At 41.5% G+C, this 18,993-nt stretch overlaps 1 protein-coding gene across 2 annotated transcripts; it reads left to right on the forward strand.

Annotated features, from left to right (window-relative positions):
* Positions 1-4,038: 4,038 nt before the first annotated feature.
* Positions 4,039-18,550, forward strand: LOC311353335 (atrial natriuretic peptide receptor 2-like; the record flags this gene model as incomplete). Of its 2 annotated transcripts, none has more annotated exons than XM_084473212.1 (22): positions 4,039-4,093; positions 4,978-5,110; positions 5,535-5,658; positions 6,109-6,213; positions 6,615-6,717; positions 7,350-7,495; positions 7,716-7,788; positions 7,879-8,023; positions 8,817-8,903; positions 9,409-9,552; positions 9,966-10,087; positions 10,410-10,554; positions 11,929-11,977; positions 12,176-12,283; positions 12,583-12,702; positions 13,069-13,162; positions 13,500-13,587; positions 13,865-14,004; positions 14,125-14,277; positions 14,644-14,742; positions 15,302-15,393; positions 16,569-18,550. In XM_084473212.1, 22 exons carry the CDS (start codon positions 4,054-4,056, stop codon positions 16,683-16,685), a joined length of 2,427 nt encoding a protein of 808 aa, XP_084329338.1. In that variant the 3' UTR covers positions 16,686-18,550. The 2 variants fall into 2 exon arrangements, with proteins under 2 accessions (XP_084329338.1, XP_084329337.1); XM_084473211.1 differs by having other exon boundaries at positions 4,054-4,093; positions 12,170-12,283.
* Between the last annotated feature and the right edge of the window lie 443 nt (positions 18,551-18,993).

The following is an 18,993-nucleotide window of genomic DNA, read 5'->3' on the forward strand; positions in this document are numbered from 1 at the left end:
GAAAGACTGTCGTGTACTTAATAGTTAATGGGCTGATCAGTTGTGAGTTTGTCTAAGCCGGAAGTACTGTACATACTTGCATCTTCATGGCATCACCAAAATGACCCCAAATAATAGATAACCCTATAACAGAAACAGGCAGGGGACAACGACTTATAATGTTTTGCCATTAAACATGATAACACAATCTATATTTAAAGCATGGCACGGCAATAAAATGGTCAATGTACTTCCTTGCAAGAATAGCCTTTGTTTGCATTTTATGGGAGCAAAGCAGGATGTACAATGAATGTTTACTTTGTTTAAAAAAACAATACATTTTGCCTAAGCACTTCACAGATATAGTCAAGGCTTTTGAAAAGGTCGGCCTTTAATCGTCCAGTATTTAGGTTTAGCCTACACTTAATGGCCTCATTTTAAGATTAAGTGATGTGGTTGAAATATGTTTTTATCTTGACACCATTTCACCTTCATCATTTATAATGTTAAAGCCTTGCCCTTGTTAAAGCCTTCATGATAAACTTGACAGTTTATCATAAACTTGACAGTTTATCATGAAATATCTTTATTGTTCATGGACATTGAAGTAGGCTATCTAAGAAAATAGCCAATTAAAAAATAACTTTAAAACACATTTGATTGGAGACACCTTTAGATGTAGCTAGTTGTAATGAAACATTTTTTCAGAGCTGATCATTTCCCAGATTAAATGTTACCCGCGATTACGTCATTTTAAGCCACATGGGTTGGTTAAAATTATGTCAGGGAAGAGTGTGACTAAATAAGTAACTACGGGTCGAGTTAAGGTCCAACTCTTACGCGCTGTAATGTGCCTTCGATTAAAAACATGTCGCGCTGCATATGTTGCAGGCAGGGCCGACCGAACGAGATGGGGACCGTTATACACACTTTGAAACATGAATAGAGATCCGTGCTGTGGCACAATGTGGTTATTTTAATGCGTAAACGCTGGGCCTTTCATTTCACGTTCCTTACGATGTCATTAAATGCAACAGCATGTCAAAGTGGTTATTTGAGCAGGGATGGTTTATACAATTTGAAAACTTGAACACCACAGACTACAGCGCCGAAGGGGAGAAGGGAACCCAATCAGCGATTAAAAACTCGACTTCTTGGCAGGTAGTTCACACATTTACTGGGACGGAGACAGACAGACAGACGGACGGACAGACAGACAGAAATCCAACAAGTATTTTTCTTCAATCAACCTGATAACTCTTTTGCATTTGATTTCACTGTAGGCCCTAGATGGCTTCAGTACCAGAAACGACAGATGTGTTGGGATGACAGCTGGATTAAAGAACATCACGTTTGGCAACATTGATTATTTCTATCATCGTTAACGACCACAGGTGAACAGAATCAGTTATTAAGCCAGGCTGTTGGAATGTTGCAAACGAGGAACTCAAGACTCTTGGTTGTGTTGGGGCAGGATTGTCTATTCATTTACAAACATGTAGAGAGATTGTTTTTCCTTCATGCCCCTCTGTGATTTATACCCCATACATAACACAAGGCTGAATGCCATATATTTTTTCAGGACAGAATACCATTATGACATCTAAAACGTAATCAATAATCAATATGTTATACCTACTTTATACCTCGTTTAAACAGTGTAAGGATGCCAGAATCCAATTGACAAGGTTTTCTTCTCAAACCTTGTCAAGTTTTGAAGATCTTGCTAAAAAAAGAAGCAGCCATGGGGCCCCGTTTCAAGAATGTCATTATTCTGGGTTTCAGATACCAAGATTAGACTCTCATTTCAGTCACCATGGAAAATCAATGCTGGGAGCCCAATTGAGCCAACTTGGTACAGAGCAGGTTTTGGATTACTCTGCCCACAACCGCAGTGGTGTCTACTTTATATCATCCCTCATTGTAGATAATGCCAACCAACAACCAAACTTTTGTAATCAAAGCTGTGTCATTACTATGTTCAGTGTTTGCACAAGATTACTTCCAGCAGCAGTGCTGTGTGTGAGGTGCACTATGTTTATGTGCTCGTGCGCAAAGGTGCTGATGTGGGTGCTGGGCAGGTTTCGAGGGGTTTGATCAGTGGTTCCAGTAGGTCTTAATCTCTGGTGGTGCATATGTTCCAACAGAAACGATATAACAACAACTTAATGAAACAAGAAATAATAGCGCTCTATGTGCCTGAGCCTGAGCCAGATTAGTTTGGCATGTCAGCACAAATATTTTCAGTCTAGGTTTCATAATACGGTTGCTTCTGTTCTACACAATCACATTTACAGTCTGCCTTATTTTATTTAGTCGTTTTGTTACTTTATCTATTTATGCTTACTTTATCCTACTTTTAGCCTAACTCCTCTGATGAGCTAATGCCCACCACAGTAACATCATGCATGCGTTTTTGCTGTCAGTATCTTTCCACAGCATTTCTCCAATGACCATGTAAACAATGAGGTGGTGCAGTAGTGGGAATATATAAAATATATATTTAAAATAAATAAACACCTTCGGGCACCCGACTTATAGAAAAAATAAAAAAGTCTAGCCCTAACCCTAACCCTATGTCTGATTGCAGTGGCGCTAGTAGTCCAGCTGTGGCGCTGCTTGATGCATTTTGGGGGGAAGTGTATATTTTATTTTCTTTACCTTAACAATCAGCCTTACGTGACGAGTCTGAACTGTAGTAATGAGGATCACATTTTCACTGTGCGATAGATGATGGCTTTTGAAGAAACCCAATTTTTTTAGAGCTGGAGTGAACTCATTCTTTGAAATTGAAATCAGTTGTTCTGACAGAAAATCATGACTATTCAGGGTTCTGGTTTAAGTTAGAAAAATATCCTCACCTGTTTCTTGGAAACGGGCCCCTGATTGTGTGCTTTTCTATTTATTCACCTCTCAGATGGGGTTGTTGTTGTGTTCTTTGGATGGAGGGTTGTGTCCTATAGGTTGGTCAAGGTGATCAGAAGCACCTTGTGAGCCAGTCTATTCATAAGCACTGATTGTAGAGACTCTTATCCTGATTGGACATTTAGGCTTTTCAACAGAAGAGGTACAGGAAGATGCTCTCTCTCTCACACACACACACACACACACACACACACACACACACACACACACACACACACACACACACACACACACACACACACACACACACACACTTACACAGAAACACACAGACATGCACAGAAACCGAGAGAGAAGCAAACACTTAAACAGAAAAAACACACACTCACAAACACACACTCACTCAGAAGAAGCCCTGAAACACACTCACACTTTGTGGGATACACTGTCGTACAGTCAAGTTAGAGCTCAGTTCCTGCCAGTAACGCTGTCGTCCCTGATGGCTCTGTGGACAATCTCACTCCTCTCTCTCTTTCTGGTAGGTAACCTAAAATCATGTGTGTTTGTGGTTTAAAAAGGGGTCTTTTGCTACGGTGGACTAATACCACCACAACCCGACAGCTATAGCAAGTTTGATATTAGCCCTGTTGCCGTGCCATAAGAATCGTACAGTGATCATGACATGAGGACACTGCTGTTGTAAAACACAGTGCTACACACAGTTAAACTAACCAATGATAATTGATAACGCTCACATTGTGTGGCCATTGTCATGGGATCCCTGGTGCTTTTGTTTTCTTGTCAAAAACACATGTGGTCCCGGCTCTTGCTGCGTGTTCATTTCATACGTGACAATGTATGTTGTTCATGGACTCTGCTTGCCTGCCCAGCTACCTCTGACTTGTTTTTATAAAAGATGTTTGGAGATTTTAGATATGGTTGGGATTTATGTTAGATCAATAATTTTGTGTACACTATATTGCCACAAGATTTTTTTTTCTGAGGATAAGGAACAAGGTTCCGGATTGGATTCTACCAAAGGACATTGGATTGGCATTTTACTTAACTAGATTTGGCAGATTTATACAACTTTACCATGACAACTTTGATACTTGAACCGGACTGTAAAAAGCTGACACTTGATGGATCCTCTTGCAGGGAGTTCATGGCTGGCATGACCTGGATAACAGAGAGTTTGACTGCTGGCCAATGGACAACCCAAATGATTTCAACATGATCAGCTGCCAAGGTAAGATGTCAATAGTTAAACAAAATATTAGCTTGAGCATAATTGTTGAGACAAACACTTTCACCACTTTCTTTTGTAAATGTCTGTTGTCTTCATTTATTATCCTTGGTAAAACCTAACAGCTGATTCCTAGGCTTATTCATGTGTTTTATCATATGCATATGGTGTATGGATGAATGACTACTACTTATAATTACACAAGGAGGACATTTTGTCTACGTTGGTGATCCAGAGAAGCCTCAAAATCTTCAAAGGGTCACGCTGATTGAGAAGGTTCTGGATACTTTAGTTATTTAGCAGACGCTTTAATGGCAACTACAGTGTATTCAGAAACATAGCCCTACCCATGAAGTAGCATCTTGCTAATGGATGGCTACAGGTTGTTGTTTTTACAGAGGATAGTTAGTACTTTATCGCCAACAATATACAATATAAAACAATCTTTGATTAAAAAAAAACTCATTGTGATTTATAATTTTGGGGAATATCTCACAACTGTTATATAAACCATGCATGTGTAAATGTTATTATTTATTTATTATTTATACTGTACATGTCCATAAGCATGTGGGAATCGATAGTTTTAGTTTTATTTATTGTCTTGCATATAGAGGCCCAGCCCAAATATGCTTACGAGAAACTTCCATCAAGAATCAAGATCATATACATTATACATACACATATTCACACAAACATGACAAACATTTTATCCAAGAATAATGCAACAGAAATCGAAATACACCTAGTTACAGCACACCCTCCTGTAGCTATATACTTTTGCTTGGACATAAAATATGAATATAAACAGAAGTTTGGCTTCAAAACCTCCTGTTTAGAGGTTAAACATGTGTGTGTGTGTGTGTGTGTGCACGTGCGTTCCCCAGGCCTGGAGATGGCCTGGGTGTTGCGTCCCCCTGAGAAAGTGTACAATGGAGAGGAGTTTAACGTCACCTACACAGTGACGGCCTCGGATTCCTTCTACGACTACGCAGCCAAGAACCAGATCTTCCACTTCAGGTGAATGCTACTTAACGGGCTGCTCACTCAAATATCTCAACGCCCCTCGACACCGCATGCACACACACACACACACACACACACACACACACACACACACACACACACACACACACACACACACACACACACACACACACACACACACACACACATACATACATACATACACACACCATATGCAAAATGACGACTTAAATGTTCAATGAATCAAAGTTAAATTCACTATTATACAACACAAGTAAGCGTCATTTTACAATTATTGGGGACATTATATTACACTGAACAAATAAGAAAGAGAGCTGTAAACAGTACGGTGTGTTTTGTATTGTGTGTAGTACCCTATCGCAGGTCACGTACGTGCTGGTCTTTTGTCTTCTTGAACCCGTTTCACGTGTGCTCCCCCCCCCCCCCCGCCCGCCAGTGAAGCGTCGGAGGTGAAGCAGTTCTGCGATCACCATGAATGTCCTTCCAACTGGAACAACGCCAACGAGATGAACTGCTGCGTGTACCACGCCAACATCCACTCCTGTCCCCTGGGACTCATGGTTCGTACCCCCTCGCCGACGTCGAGTTGGCTTAACCTATGGTTCCCTACGCGGCCTACAGTACACCTTTTGGTTATTGCCTTTATCTTTATTTTACTTTCTTTTTTGATGTGTTTATTTGTTATAATTTATTTTTCATTTTTAATCATCATCCTCCTCATTACCCTCCTCCCTTAAACAGTCAAATTCAGGAACATTATCCTGATATTTCACATATGAGCCCTATGTTTCTTGTCTGTCTTTTACAAAGTGTAGTTCAAAAACATACTTTTCATTTGATTGATTTATGAAATAATTGAAAATCAATCAACATTTTGAACAAATAGTAAATAGCTCAAATGAATTGGACTCTTTATGAATGTAAATACACTTTAACGCTCATACTAGCAACACTGGTGTGTGACTAATCAAGTTGGACAGCAAACTCACACCGCTCCAACATCTTTACAGAAACAAGGAGGAATCTGTGGCCCGTGGATCCCTGACGACGGTAAAATAGTGACCCACACCGTATCCAAAGCTGGCAAGATGTCCCAGAAAGACTGGACTTCAAAGGTACTGGTATAGACCTGAAACCCACACACCCCTGACTGTAGGAGATGGCGCGATACTTTGTAATATGCCACGTCATTGGCGTAACATGCCCAAGTATTCCCTTGTCGTGTCATGTATTTTCATCAAAAAGTTCTGGATTTTATTATTCAGTAGTAGTTGTAGTTGTAGTTGTAGTAGTATGGCTGTGTTGTATCATTGTCAATTAGTAAGAAGACAGACTTTGTACTATTGAGAAGTTTTCTTTTTAAGGAAGTAGGCAAACAAAACAAACATTACAAACTGGTTGAACAGGGACTGCAGATGAGTTGTATTACGTTTCTGTCAATCAACATATCCTGCTTTTACATTCACATTAAAGTAGTAAAGGCATGTCTCGTGTTTTGGTACGGTGTGTCTTTCAGGTGGTCCTGATCCACATGGGAGTCACCTCAGTGATCGCTCATATCAAAGTAGGGAAGATGCATGCAGCCCTGGAGTCCAAAGTCCTGGTGGTCAGCGCCCAAGGTCGGCGCCCCGGCTATCATGCATCAGACTATTGTTTTTGTGGCGGATTATCACTGCGCGACTTACCAAAATAAAAGCGTATAATGCAAAAGCTTACTTAATGAAAGTATAAAAGAATATATAATGTAATACCGTCTTACTAAATACATGTATAGAAGTATATCATGTGATGATAGCATACAAAAATCAAAATTAAGAAGTATATCTTGTAATAATCGCATACAAAATAAAAGTATATGGTATAATATAGCTAAGAAAATAAAAGATTAACAGTAATGTAATAAGGTTAAAAAGGTTGCTTGTGGGTGCAGTGGGTGTGGAGATGATGTGTGTGTGTGTTTAACAGAATGTATGTATTGCAGTGTGTGTGGAGATTATGTGTGTGTGTTAAACGGTGTGTATATGTTGCAGTTTGTGTGGAGACGATGTGTGTGTGTGTGTGTGTTTAACAGTGTGTAGACAATATGTGTGTGTTAAATGGTGTGTATATGTTGCAGTGTGTGGAGACGATGTGTGTGTGTGAGTGATGGTGTAAAGACGATATGTGTGGGTTAAATGGTGCGTATGTGTTGCAGTGTGTGGAGACGATGTGTGTGTGTGTGTGTGTGCGTAACGGTGTGTACGTGTTGCAGTGTGTGGAGACGATGTGTGTGAGCTGGAGGAGACGTGTCTGAACTGCCCGGCAGACTGTGGCATCTGCCCCATGTCCCTGACCATCAAGGTGGCCATCGGCTTGCCACTCGCACTCTTCTGCAGCGGCTTCATTCTCACTGTAGTGGTGAGGTCCACACACACACACACACGCACGCACACACACACACACACACACACGCACATGCACGCATATACACACACACACATAGACATACAACTACACATATTCTCAGATTAAATCCCCCCCACACACACACACAGATACCTCAATCTAAGTATAGTCAATGGTAAGTATTTTCCCTGAATTAACCTAATAAGTGCTTTGCCTTTCATTTTCCCTACAGTGGCTTTGGTACCAGAAACAAAAAATGTTTTGGGACGAGAGCTGGATCATCAACTACAAGAACATCATGTTTGGTGACATGAGCAACATTTGTATACATTCTTTTCTACTGCCGTCCTCAGTGTAGTACTGCCCTTATAAAGATTGCGTGTTCGCCTCAACAGGTAAGGTGTGTTACATGGGCTTCTGCAGTGCCACCAGCCTCCAGCAGGGGAAGAGTAACTCCAACATGAGCCACACCACCGACACGACCGTGTGCACCGTGGTCAATACCTGCTTCCAGCCGGGCTTCATCCAACCGGGCATCTAGTAAGTCATCACCTCAAACCCCAACGGTCAATGCAGAGCAAAGCCGTAGCCCCCAACCTGCTCCCTCATTGTGGCACGGCGGCACGGTGGCTTTCCTCGCGGTGCTCCGGTTTCCTCCACCAAATAAGGTCATCCATGTTAGATTCACGGTCCCGCCGGTGCCCTTGAGCTAGGCAGTAGCCCTGGAGCCGCTCCCCGGGTGGGATCATATAAAGTATTACAAAATAATACTGTAAGATCATCATGGCAGCTTGAAGGTGAAATTAGCAAATTCAAAACCAGGAAGCTGAACTTTACAGCTGGGAAAGTAAACACAGTTTTTGGGGATATAATAATACCGCCTGAGGTGATCCAGGAATACAGACGATGGTCGTCAACACTAACGAGGGACAGGTGAGACTGGTTAGTATAGAATGAGAGTCTGATTGGTTGGGAACAGGCTGTGTCCGATACAAGCAGTTTCTAAACGCACAGCAAATCCTAAAAACAAAGCAAATCCTAAACACACAGCAAAATACATTTAGCGTTGACTCTTTTGAAAATACTTGGAAGTTGAAGTTATGGCGGTTGTGTTTCTGGTAAAGTCATCCAACATCAATGTTTTTTGTTGAATTATAGTATAATAATAGTATAATAGTCTAATAATAATACATTTTAGGACACAATTCAATAATTTTCACATCTATATAAATGATTAATTCATCATTTATCATATTTTGATAATCTACAATCATTCTTAAAGACCCCTTTGGATATACTTGAATGAATCCAAACACTTGGTTTTATCTTCCAGTGACGGACGGACGGTGGCAGTGAAACACATCCAGAAGAAACATTTCACCCTGTCCAAGACCATCAGGAAGGAGGTGAAGGAAGTCCGGTATGCAGAAGCCCGCTTCTGATGTCTATGCTGTTTGAGAATCACTCTCTATCATGTTTGGTTGTCTACCTTAAAGGTGACTTATTTAAACACCAGGTGTGAGTGTGATAAGCCATTACAAGCTGTTTGGAAAATCAATCCATCACAGGTGGGTGTGTCCGCCTAGATGTGTGCTGGATAGATCAGTCTACCAGCCTATCCAGTGGACTGTAGCAAACGTTGCTCATCTAGCCATCATACATCTAGGTGGACACGCCCACCTGTGATGTCAGAAGCATTTTCAAAACGGCTTGTGAAGGCTAATCACACCTGGTGGTATAATATGTCACCTTTAAAATGCGTTCCACGATCTTAAACATAGTTTAATATCAGCAACCACAGACGTTTGTGGAAAAGCATCGAGTTGTACACTAATAACAAGCCTGTGGTTTAAATGAATACACACATTTAGGATTTCCAAAGCAAACTGTCATTAACCTTTCAGTTGAAATGTGTTGATACCCAGGGAGCTGGACCACCCAAATCTGTCCAAGTTCATCGGAGGCTCGATCGAGGTGCCCTACATCAGCATCATAACGGACTACTGTCCCAAGGGAAGCCTGTCTGACGTCCTCCTGAACGGGGATATCCCCATCAACTGGGGCTTCAGGTGAGACTCGGACACAGCGAGTCCAAGGGCTTTTATTACCATGAGCCTACAGGAATGATGTATGTGCAGAGATGAATTAGATGTACGGGTGTTTTAGCCAATGTGATATTGTGGTACAGAAATATCCCTCCCATACGCCTCACAATAATTAGCCGGTTAACTAACATGCGTTCAAATGGTCCTGCTCCTTTTTTGGGTTCTATAAAAGCTATGCCTGTTCCCACCCCAGCTGGTGATTGGACCATCGCTGTCCAATCAGGTTCTGCCTGTGGCTAAGCTCCCTGGAGCAGGTAGAGGTTAAGTTACCCTTCCCACAAGGTTGAGCCGTTGAGGGGGGTCAATCAGCTGGAGGCTGATTGGCCACTTGAGAGGGACACTACAGGTCATGTTATTGATTGGCGCTCTCTCTCCAGGCTCTCGTTTGCGACGGACATCGCCCGCGGCATGGCCTACCTGCACCAGCACAAGATGTTCCACGGGCGCCTGCACTCCAGGAACTGTGTCATCGATGATCGCTGGGTGTGCAAAATCTCAGGTAGCCACGAGTGGATAAACGTCTCCAAAAAGTCCCAATCTGTACCAGTGGTGTTAAGGGTTTTATTATTGTCGGCGGTCTATTCCTCATTCATCTAATCTGGATTTTTCCGGATGAGTCAGAGCGAATATGAGTGAATCCTATTGTTAATAAATTCAATAGGAAAAAAAACCTGCAAAACAAACCACACCACAAAAAGTTGAATGATTGAGTCGTTTTCATTGTCTACGGAATCCGTGCGCCGTTGGAAACGCATGAATCATTAACCCACATAAACATCACCTTCCATTGATTCTGATCTCCTTCCCTTTGTGTGTTTCAGACTATGGCCTCACGGCCTTCAGGAAGGAGGACTTTGAGGGAGTGAGCTCCGGCTTCCCCTGTGGGGACGTCAACCATCTGTACTGCGCTCCGGAGGTGCTGCTGGGAAACAGCACCACCGCCACTGCGGTAGCAGACGTCTACAGGTGTGTGGGAACAACCAACCGCTCCAATTTGTCAGAAACAGGAGAATCACCTCACAAATAATGCATTGTTCAACAGTTGGTATAGTCGGAAATCCACAGGTTAATTATACTATAATTGGAGGCCTGGGTTCCTTCGACACCAGGACACAGGTTGACGTGTAAACCGGTTTATGGCAGTGTTTGCAAAGTGTTGCAGGATCAGCAGGTCTATATCCTCTGTGCATTAATTGCTTAATGCACCCCAGGTATACAGCCCCGCCCAGCCCAAGAGGCTAAGGCTAGAGCAAGTGTCCCCAATTAGTTATCATAGTGGGCCACTTTTAAAATCCCCTTGGAAACAATGGGCCACTCAACCTCCAGCCCCATCGGCCATCGAGCAACTCAACCAATCAGCTTTACAACTCACCCCTTGACAGGCCTTCCCGTAGTCTTCTTGTTGTTTTGTGTATTGTTGTTTTAAAAAAATGTTAATACACTCAGCTGTATGCGCTTTGAGATTGTACAAACAAAAAGTAATTTACACATAAAATGTATTATAATACTATTATTTGTATATTGGATATCAGATCGTATTCCATAGCAGGATAATTCAACTGAAAATAATTTAAGTTTAGTAAACAAATAGATACAATAATAAGTAAGCCTATACTTTGCGGAGTTCCAGGTTGGCAGAGAAGTATCAGCATTCCACTTGAGAGTTGGTTGTTGTCAAAGCGTTCCTTGAAATACTTTATCATTCGCGTCATGAATGGTACATTTGTCAGAATAATTTTTGGGTTTGGGTCAATTATTATTATTATTCTCAAAATACTGGGTTACTTCTGTAAAAACAATTTCACCTGTAGTGTGCCCATGTAATGGAATCAAACAAAGCAACTCCACCCGAAAAGACAAAATGAAAGAAAGCTGTTCGAGATTGGTTCTATCACAGGACTCGTCGATGGCTAGTGAGACGCTAGACATACAATCAGTTTTTTTGAGATCGGCAAGGAGGGATGAAAAGCAAATCCTCCACTAAAACTTGTGCCTTTCTGGTTGCTCTATTACTAGATGGTGGTACTTGTTTGATTAAAAGCCCGCGGGCTGCCTAATGCGTACCACTGACCTTGAGGCTGCTTAACACTCTGTCAACAAAACACACTCCACAAGCCAATGGAAATTCAGTCAAAAAAAACAAACACTGCATATCAAACAAGAGAAGTTAAAATACAAATATACATATTGCTGGGATTATTCCTTCAAAGGTCATTGTCATTGACAAGAGGTGCACACATAAGGGTTGCGTGGTGTTGAACCTAAACGGCATATTAAGGGCTAACTGGTTGCTGGAATGCTGGAAGCTAAAACAGCCATCCTACGTCTCTTCCCTCTCAGCTACTCTATGATCCTCGTGGAGATAGCGACGCGCTCGGACCTCCTCTCAGTGAGTATGGCGGGACCTCAAAGTCAGAGTCAAATTCATAGTCAGCTTTATTGTCAATTCCGAAATATGTGCCAAATAAGACAAGACAAGACAAGATAAGAGGAATCGAAATTACGTCTGACCTCTCAGTGGATTGCAGCCCGCTGGCTGCCGCTGTGGTCGGTGCTCTCTGACAGACTTCTCCTCTGACAGGAGCAGGAGCAAGGCGAGGGGGAGAAGATGGACATCATGTGGCGCCCCCCACTGCCAGAGCTGAAGGCCGGCAAGGCGGACACGGACTGTCCCAACAGAGAGGACTACTGCGAGGTGCGGCGCATTGACATGATGAACCACTGGCACAAAGGCATCGGGGAGAGCCTCGGGCAGTTAACAGTGAAATGCTTGGAGTTGAAAGATAATGGGATGATGTGAAGAATGATACATCCATAACGTTGAGGCCATATAAAGAGATGAGCAGACAATAGTTTTATTTTGCCATGGTCGGTTTGTGATTTTGTAAAAAAATCTGGATCATAAGGAGAGATAAAAAAGTAAAGCCCTCAGTTGACCAAAGTCGGCTGTTTCTTTCTTTCTATGTGCTATTTGTTTCTTTGTATGTTCTGTAGCTCATCAAGAAGTGCTGGTCCGATAACCTCACCTTGAGGCCCACATTTGAGCAGGTGAAGAAGATGCTGGACAAGATGAACCCCCACAAAGTCAGCCCTGTCGACATGATGATGAATCTGGTAATGACCTGCTATTAGCTACTTTATAGTCATTACCACTGATTAACAACAGATAATAACCTGCACTTGCAGCCAGACACAAAGGCTTTCAAAATAAGAGTTTGAATAAACACATACTGGGCAAATGCAAGTAAGGCGCATTTCATACAAATATATAATGTATAAATATTTGCTGTAATTCTTTATTGACAATTAGCTTTCATAAATATCAGAATTATTTTGAATGCATGCAGTAAGACTTAACATTTCAACAATTTACTGAGGCCTACTTATACTACTGTGTATTTAATGTACATCTGAGTTGGCCTGTAATCAAGCAGTTGTTTTCAAATAACAGGCGATGATAAGGATTTTTAACACCCCCAGATGGAGAAGTACAGCAAGCATCTGGAGGCCATCGTGGCTGAGAGGACTCAGGATCTTCTTCAAGAGAAACAGAAGACTGACCGCTTGCTATACAGTAAGTTATAGCACAACCACAGTGTAGTATAGAATATGGTTAAATACAATATATAACAGTTGCATAGAATGAACCACACTCAAATAACATTATAGTATTCAGTTTACAGTACTTTGATCTTTAAGCCTGCCATTAAGATATTCATTGGAAAAATAATAACATTTAAAAAATAGGACAGTAGAAAATATATATTTTCCAAAAATGATTGTTGTAATTGTTATTGACCTTTTGATCAACCAAACAGTGCCAACTAGTGGCAAAGAAGTGTAATAGCTCAGGTTGTGAAGTACAAAACACTAGACACTATGTGTTGTTGTTGACTCCAAATACATTTCAGGCATGTTACCAAAGCCAGTGGCCGATGACCTCCGGCAGGGACGGACCGCAGAGGCACAGAGTTACTCCAAAGCTACTGTTTATTTCAGGTGTCTACTTCTATATCTCTTTCCTTGTATTGTCATTTACTTTTTTTCATGATATAGTTTATAAGTGTCACACATTTTCAATTAGTGGGTCTTAAACCAGGTGGTAGAATTTGAGGGATCTATTTAACAAACATTAATCTACTCCAATCTATTTTTGCGTTCTACAATACACTGTGGTCCCGTTTGAAAGCAGAAGTTTTGCAGTCGCTGCTTCCTCAGTGGTATCACCAGCGGCGATACCAGAGGAATAAACCAACGCTTCCTGCTTCCCTGACAGTGACATCGTAGGCTTCACCCAGCTGTCTGGCGCCAGCACGCCCCACCAGGTGGTGGACTTCCTCAACCAGCTCTACACCACCTTCGATGACATCATCGACAACTACGACGTCTACAAAGTGGAGACCATCGGAGACGCTTGTACGTCACTGATACGTTTCTATTCGTCTGCTCAAACTGAATCAGACAATGGGTTCATCCATGGTCCTCCACGCTAATCGACGCCGACCTCTCTGACCCCCCCCCCCCCCCCCCCCGCAGACATGGTGGTCTCCGGGGTGCCGAACGAAAACGGCATCAACCACGCGGGGGAGATAGCGAGCATGGCTCTGGATCTGGTCAACGTCTGCCACGCCTTCAAGATCCCGCACAAGCCCACCACCCAGCTCAGGATACGAGCCGGCATTCACTCAGGTGGGCTGCTGGGCCGCGCCCGGGAAGCTGGAGGTTCAAGAGAGTCAGGCCAGGCTCACATGAGTGCTGGGCGGTTGACACACAACTTAAAGGTGTCAGAAGCGGCTGATTTTCAAAATGGCTTGTAACGGCTAATCACTCACACCTGGTGGTATAATATGTCCCCTTTCACGGTCTGTTACCTCGCACTACTCTTTCCATCCTCTGTGGGGCGCTGCTGACTCACATCTTGTTGGCATCACTGAAGAGTCAACTGAAAAGGAATGACTGGATATCACTTTAATTTTCAATGTATTCATCTTAAGATTTTTATGATAGAAATTATGGTGTGTTTGTGTGTGGGTGTGTGTGTGTGGTTTCTGACAGGTCCTGTTGTGGCTGGTGTGGTTGGCACCAAAATGCCCCGCTACTGCCTGTTTGGAGACACAGTGAACACAGCCTCACGCATGGAGTCTACCAGCGAAGGTATTGCACATGGAATATGTACTTATGTGTTTTACACTGGTCGCAATTCCAGGGGGCTCAAATTAATAATAATAAGACAGATTTTCACAGAAACCACAGTGTTTCTTTTACAATTTGGTATCCCTACCGTTAAGTAGACAGGTCATTGTAGATGGGATTTTACAAAAGATGTACTTCATTTTTGCCATGTGTTGCCACTGCTACTATTGCGTCCAGCTGGCTTCTCTTTGTGTTTGCTAATGGGCAACCCACTGTGGACCTTTTGGTCAAGGGATCAACGTTCTGTGTCTAAGTAATTAATCCTCTGCTCTGCCACATTCTCGATTCTCATTCTAAAGTGTTATTCTGAATGAATTGAATGCAGCAGCACAGTTCAAGATCAAGATTTTTCTGAATTAATTTATGCCCCACTGACTGAGTTTCTGAATCAGCAAATATAAAAATAATTACATCAAAAGTAAATAACCCTCTATGTTTATTGCTGTTTTGACTTGTTTGTTGGTGAGTATGAATTAGTATCTACATTCAGTACTAACTCACTGCATGTGTGCATACACAGCTCTAAAGATCCAGGTGAGTGGGACCACAGCTGACCTGCTGCACACACTGGGAGGCTACGTTCTGATGTGCAGAGGCCCGCTTGTCGTCAAGGTAAGCAATGGTTCAGGTCCCATGGGGGGGAAACAAACTCTTCATTATTCAGAAGGCAGCCTTCTGGAAGGTTATTTTATAATGGGGGCCGCCGCCCTCTTCAGTTACATCAAACACACCAGTACAGCACAAAACAGCTCGTCTATATCTGTTATTATTAGTTCTATATTGTCTATATTTATTTAAAAAAAACATGTTTAAATGCATTTTTGATGCATTATTGAGCAAGCAGTAGTCAGGCATCTTATTGAAAGCACTTTGAGCTGCAATTCTCGTATAAAAGGTGCTATATAAATAACGTATTACTTACTTATTTACTTACTTACTGAGAGAGAGGACGATGGACCATGGGTTTGAAACAAGAACATTTTAGTTGGGAGGCAAACAACGTTAGAGCACCGCGGCTAACAACCCCCTACTAACCAAGCTCAGTGTTTGATTCTGATTTGCCTTGTACACAGTGGCAGTCATCTAAAGCCAGGGGGAACAGCTGGACTTACTTATTAGTTGAAACGTTATCGGTTGGCCATCCCAAGATCCAGTTTGAAACCGCAGGTCTTTTGAAAGACAGATTTTGAAAAGATTGAAGGAAACCCAATCCCTGAAATTAGAACCATTAAGAGACGTCCGATATGGGTGTGTCCCGAATTCACTCTGTTTGGCTGTAGGGCATTATGTGAGCACGGCGGCCTTATAGATCTGTTTGTTCGGGTGCGGCCAATACATGAAGGGGGATATTCTGTATTCCCAAGGGATGGGGCAGCACACATGCTCCCAGGCACTGCCCTTTAATTAATGGTTTGACGACAGCTGCTTTGCACTGCCATGCATAAAGGAAATTACGGTGCAGGATTCCCTTTAATGTTTTGTGGCTAGCCACGCGGGTAATTAAGGTTAACATTGCGATACAATTCTGAGAAAACATCATCGTATCTTTGCATATGGAAAGGAATGTGCTGTCAAGAACATAGACAACAAAAATAAAGAGACACACACACACACACACACACACACACACACACACACACACACACACACACACACAGTTGAGACATATGGGGGCCGAAAACTACAGGTTGTGAAATAATGACATTGTAAAAGTGGACATTGTTGAAGTGACACAAAAATAAAGCCAGTCAACCAAACGTATGCTCATTTGCATGGATTCCACACAGGGTAAAGGGGAGATGACGACTTGGTGGCTCCAATCAAGAACAAACGAGCCCAAAGACGCCCTGCTCAGAGGCTCCAACACTGAACTGCAAGAGGTCCCGGTGCCAGTTAGCAACTAGCTTGCTGGCCCAGCATAACACAAATACACACAGGGACATGTTAGATCTTTTGTGTTACGTACGGTTAAATCACGTCACAAATATCCGATTTTCTTTTGCACAACAGTAACAAATCCAGTGTTACAAACAAAACGTCTCTTAAAAGTAGAAGCCTATTAATAGCAACATTTAAATATGAAATATATAAAACGTACAATAATTGCCTCTAAGATGTAGTGGAGTAGAAGTATAAAACCAGGGCCGTGGTTAAGTATTTGAGGGGCAGGGACCTAAGATTACATTTCCAATAGAGCGGTGGCGGAACAGTGACCGCCCCCTTTTTGAACAACTCTGGTTCCGGAAGTAAAATTTCCCATTCATTTTCTCCATTGCCTTTTCAGAAAATCGTTATATAAAGAGTTTAAGGCCTAACCAATCATCCGTCAGGTTAGTCATGACCATTAAATTATTTGTTCGGGGCCAAAAATAAATGTTGTATTCATTCAACATTATGTATTCTTAGCTTTTATACTACCCAAATTACTAAATAGCACTGCTATTGCGATGTCATATTTTTTATTTTTTTTATTTTTATCATATATTCAACATATTTTTCAACATTAATAGCTAATTTCCTCTACAGCTCTCACAACAACTCTAACTTTCCACTAATCTAAGGGAAATCATGGTTGAAAATCGAGTTGAGTGGCAGCAGTTATCCACAACTTTCGCGGGTGTGGTAAACATTTCCATGGTAACAGAGAGCTCCACTAATCAAAGACGTTGTGTTACACTTGGGAATTGTGGGTATCGTCATGCTTTAAATTACATCGCAAATACATATATTTTCTTAACTTTCCTTTAACTTGTGGCTTATACAGGAGCATATACCTTCATTTCGCAATATAACGGCTCGTGGTACGTATACTTTGCTGGGTTACAACATTATAGCTAATAATCAAAACCTCTATGCAGAATATGAATGGGATTTTCACTTCCAGAACCACACTGCTCTATTATACACCTTTGGTTAATTTATTGTTTGTTTCAATGCTTTGAGAGGCTTGTGGACATAGTTGAGGTTTATTATTTTTTTAAGTACAGTTTTAAGGACACAAAAGTTAGGGAGGCAGTTGACGGGACAAGGCTCTAAAGTGAAAACAATGTGTACACAATGTGTATGTGTACACAACGTGTATGTTGCAGATTTTACCATAAGCACTTTATTTCTGCATTACATACCATATTTTTTATTTTGATTTATTTGGATACTATATGAAAAATATATTAAGTATTGACAAATCAATGTTGGTTGGGTAGTAAATCATGTTAGAATTTTTTAATGTAACTGTGTCATTAACTGCATATAGACAGATGCAACCACCAAGAATCTTATTATTTTTTTTACATAGATTTGCTTGCTCATGTTAATTCTGAAATAGTAAACAGATAATGTGTGCATAGATTGTTAAAGCAACTTTTGGTTTTAGCTATTCTGTAGCGTCATGATGACACCTTCTCATACAATTTGATTATTACTTATTTTTTATTTATTTTTCACTTATTTTTTCAATCAATCATCTGAAGGAGGAATTTGTGTTTGAGGATTGGTCATAAGGCCCCAAATGCAGCTGGTAGTGAAGAGTTACAGACTGGATGCTCGTCTTGCCTTTATGATGTAACTACAGTAGTAACCGTTCTTTATTTTTTTTATTTTTTTATTTTTCCCCGGTGGAGGTTGTCTTGGAATAGCTACATGTGATGCATTGTCATGGAAATAATTTGGGAATACTCAGAAATAAGTAGATTTTTTCTCATCTTTTGCAACCGTATAATGATTGTTATGTTTGTGTCCTATTACTTAGCCTGTTGTAATAAATGGCTTGAGACGCAGAAAGTAGGTTTACATTTGCTTCACACATAAATCAAATAAGCAAAATGAAAACAACAAGGAAGTGCATACAGGCAACATATACCATCACCCACCATGTATCACCTACCTCCTTATCTGGAGGTAGGTAAAAACTCATCTCTGGGCAACAGGGAATGAGGCTATTTATAAGGAACCTTGGTATTATCGCTCCGCTCACTCGAGCACATCCAATTGCTCCCCAACATCTGAGAACACTGTTACAGTCGTGATAAGCCTTCAATGAATGGCATACATCAACATCGCTGACACTGACAGTAGACGTTTAACTGCTTCTTATGTCAGGTTGGGTTTCATCGTATCCACGAGTGCGATTGCAATTTTTGTCCAATGTGCTTATTGTTTCACTTTTTACGTCAGAATTCTTGGAATAGCATCTAGCTGGCCTACATACAGCAA

The sequence above is a fragment of the Micromesistius poutassou genome (assembly GCF_964030765.1).
Source record: "Micromesistius poutassou genome assembly, chromosome: 9".
Classification (NCBI taxonomy): Eukaryota; Metazoa; Chordata; class Actinopteri; order Gadiformes; family Gadidae; genus Micromesistius; species Micromesistius poutassou.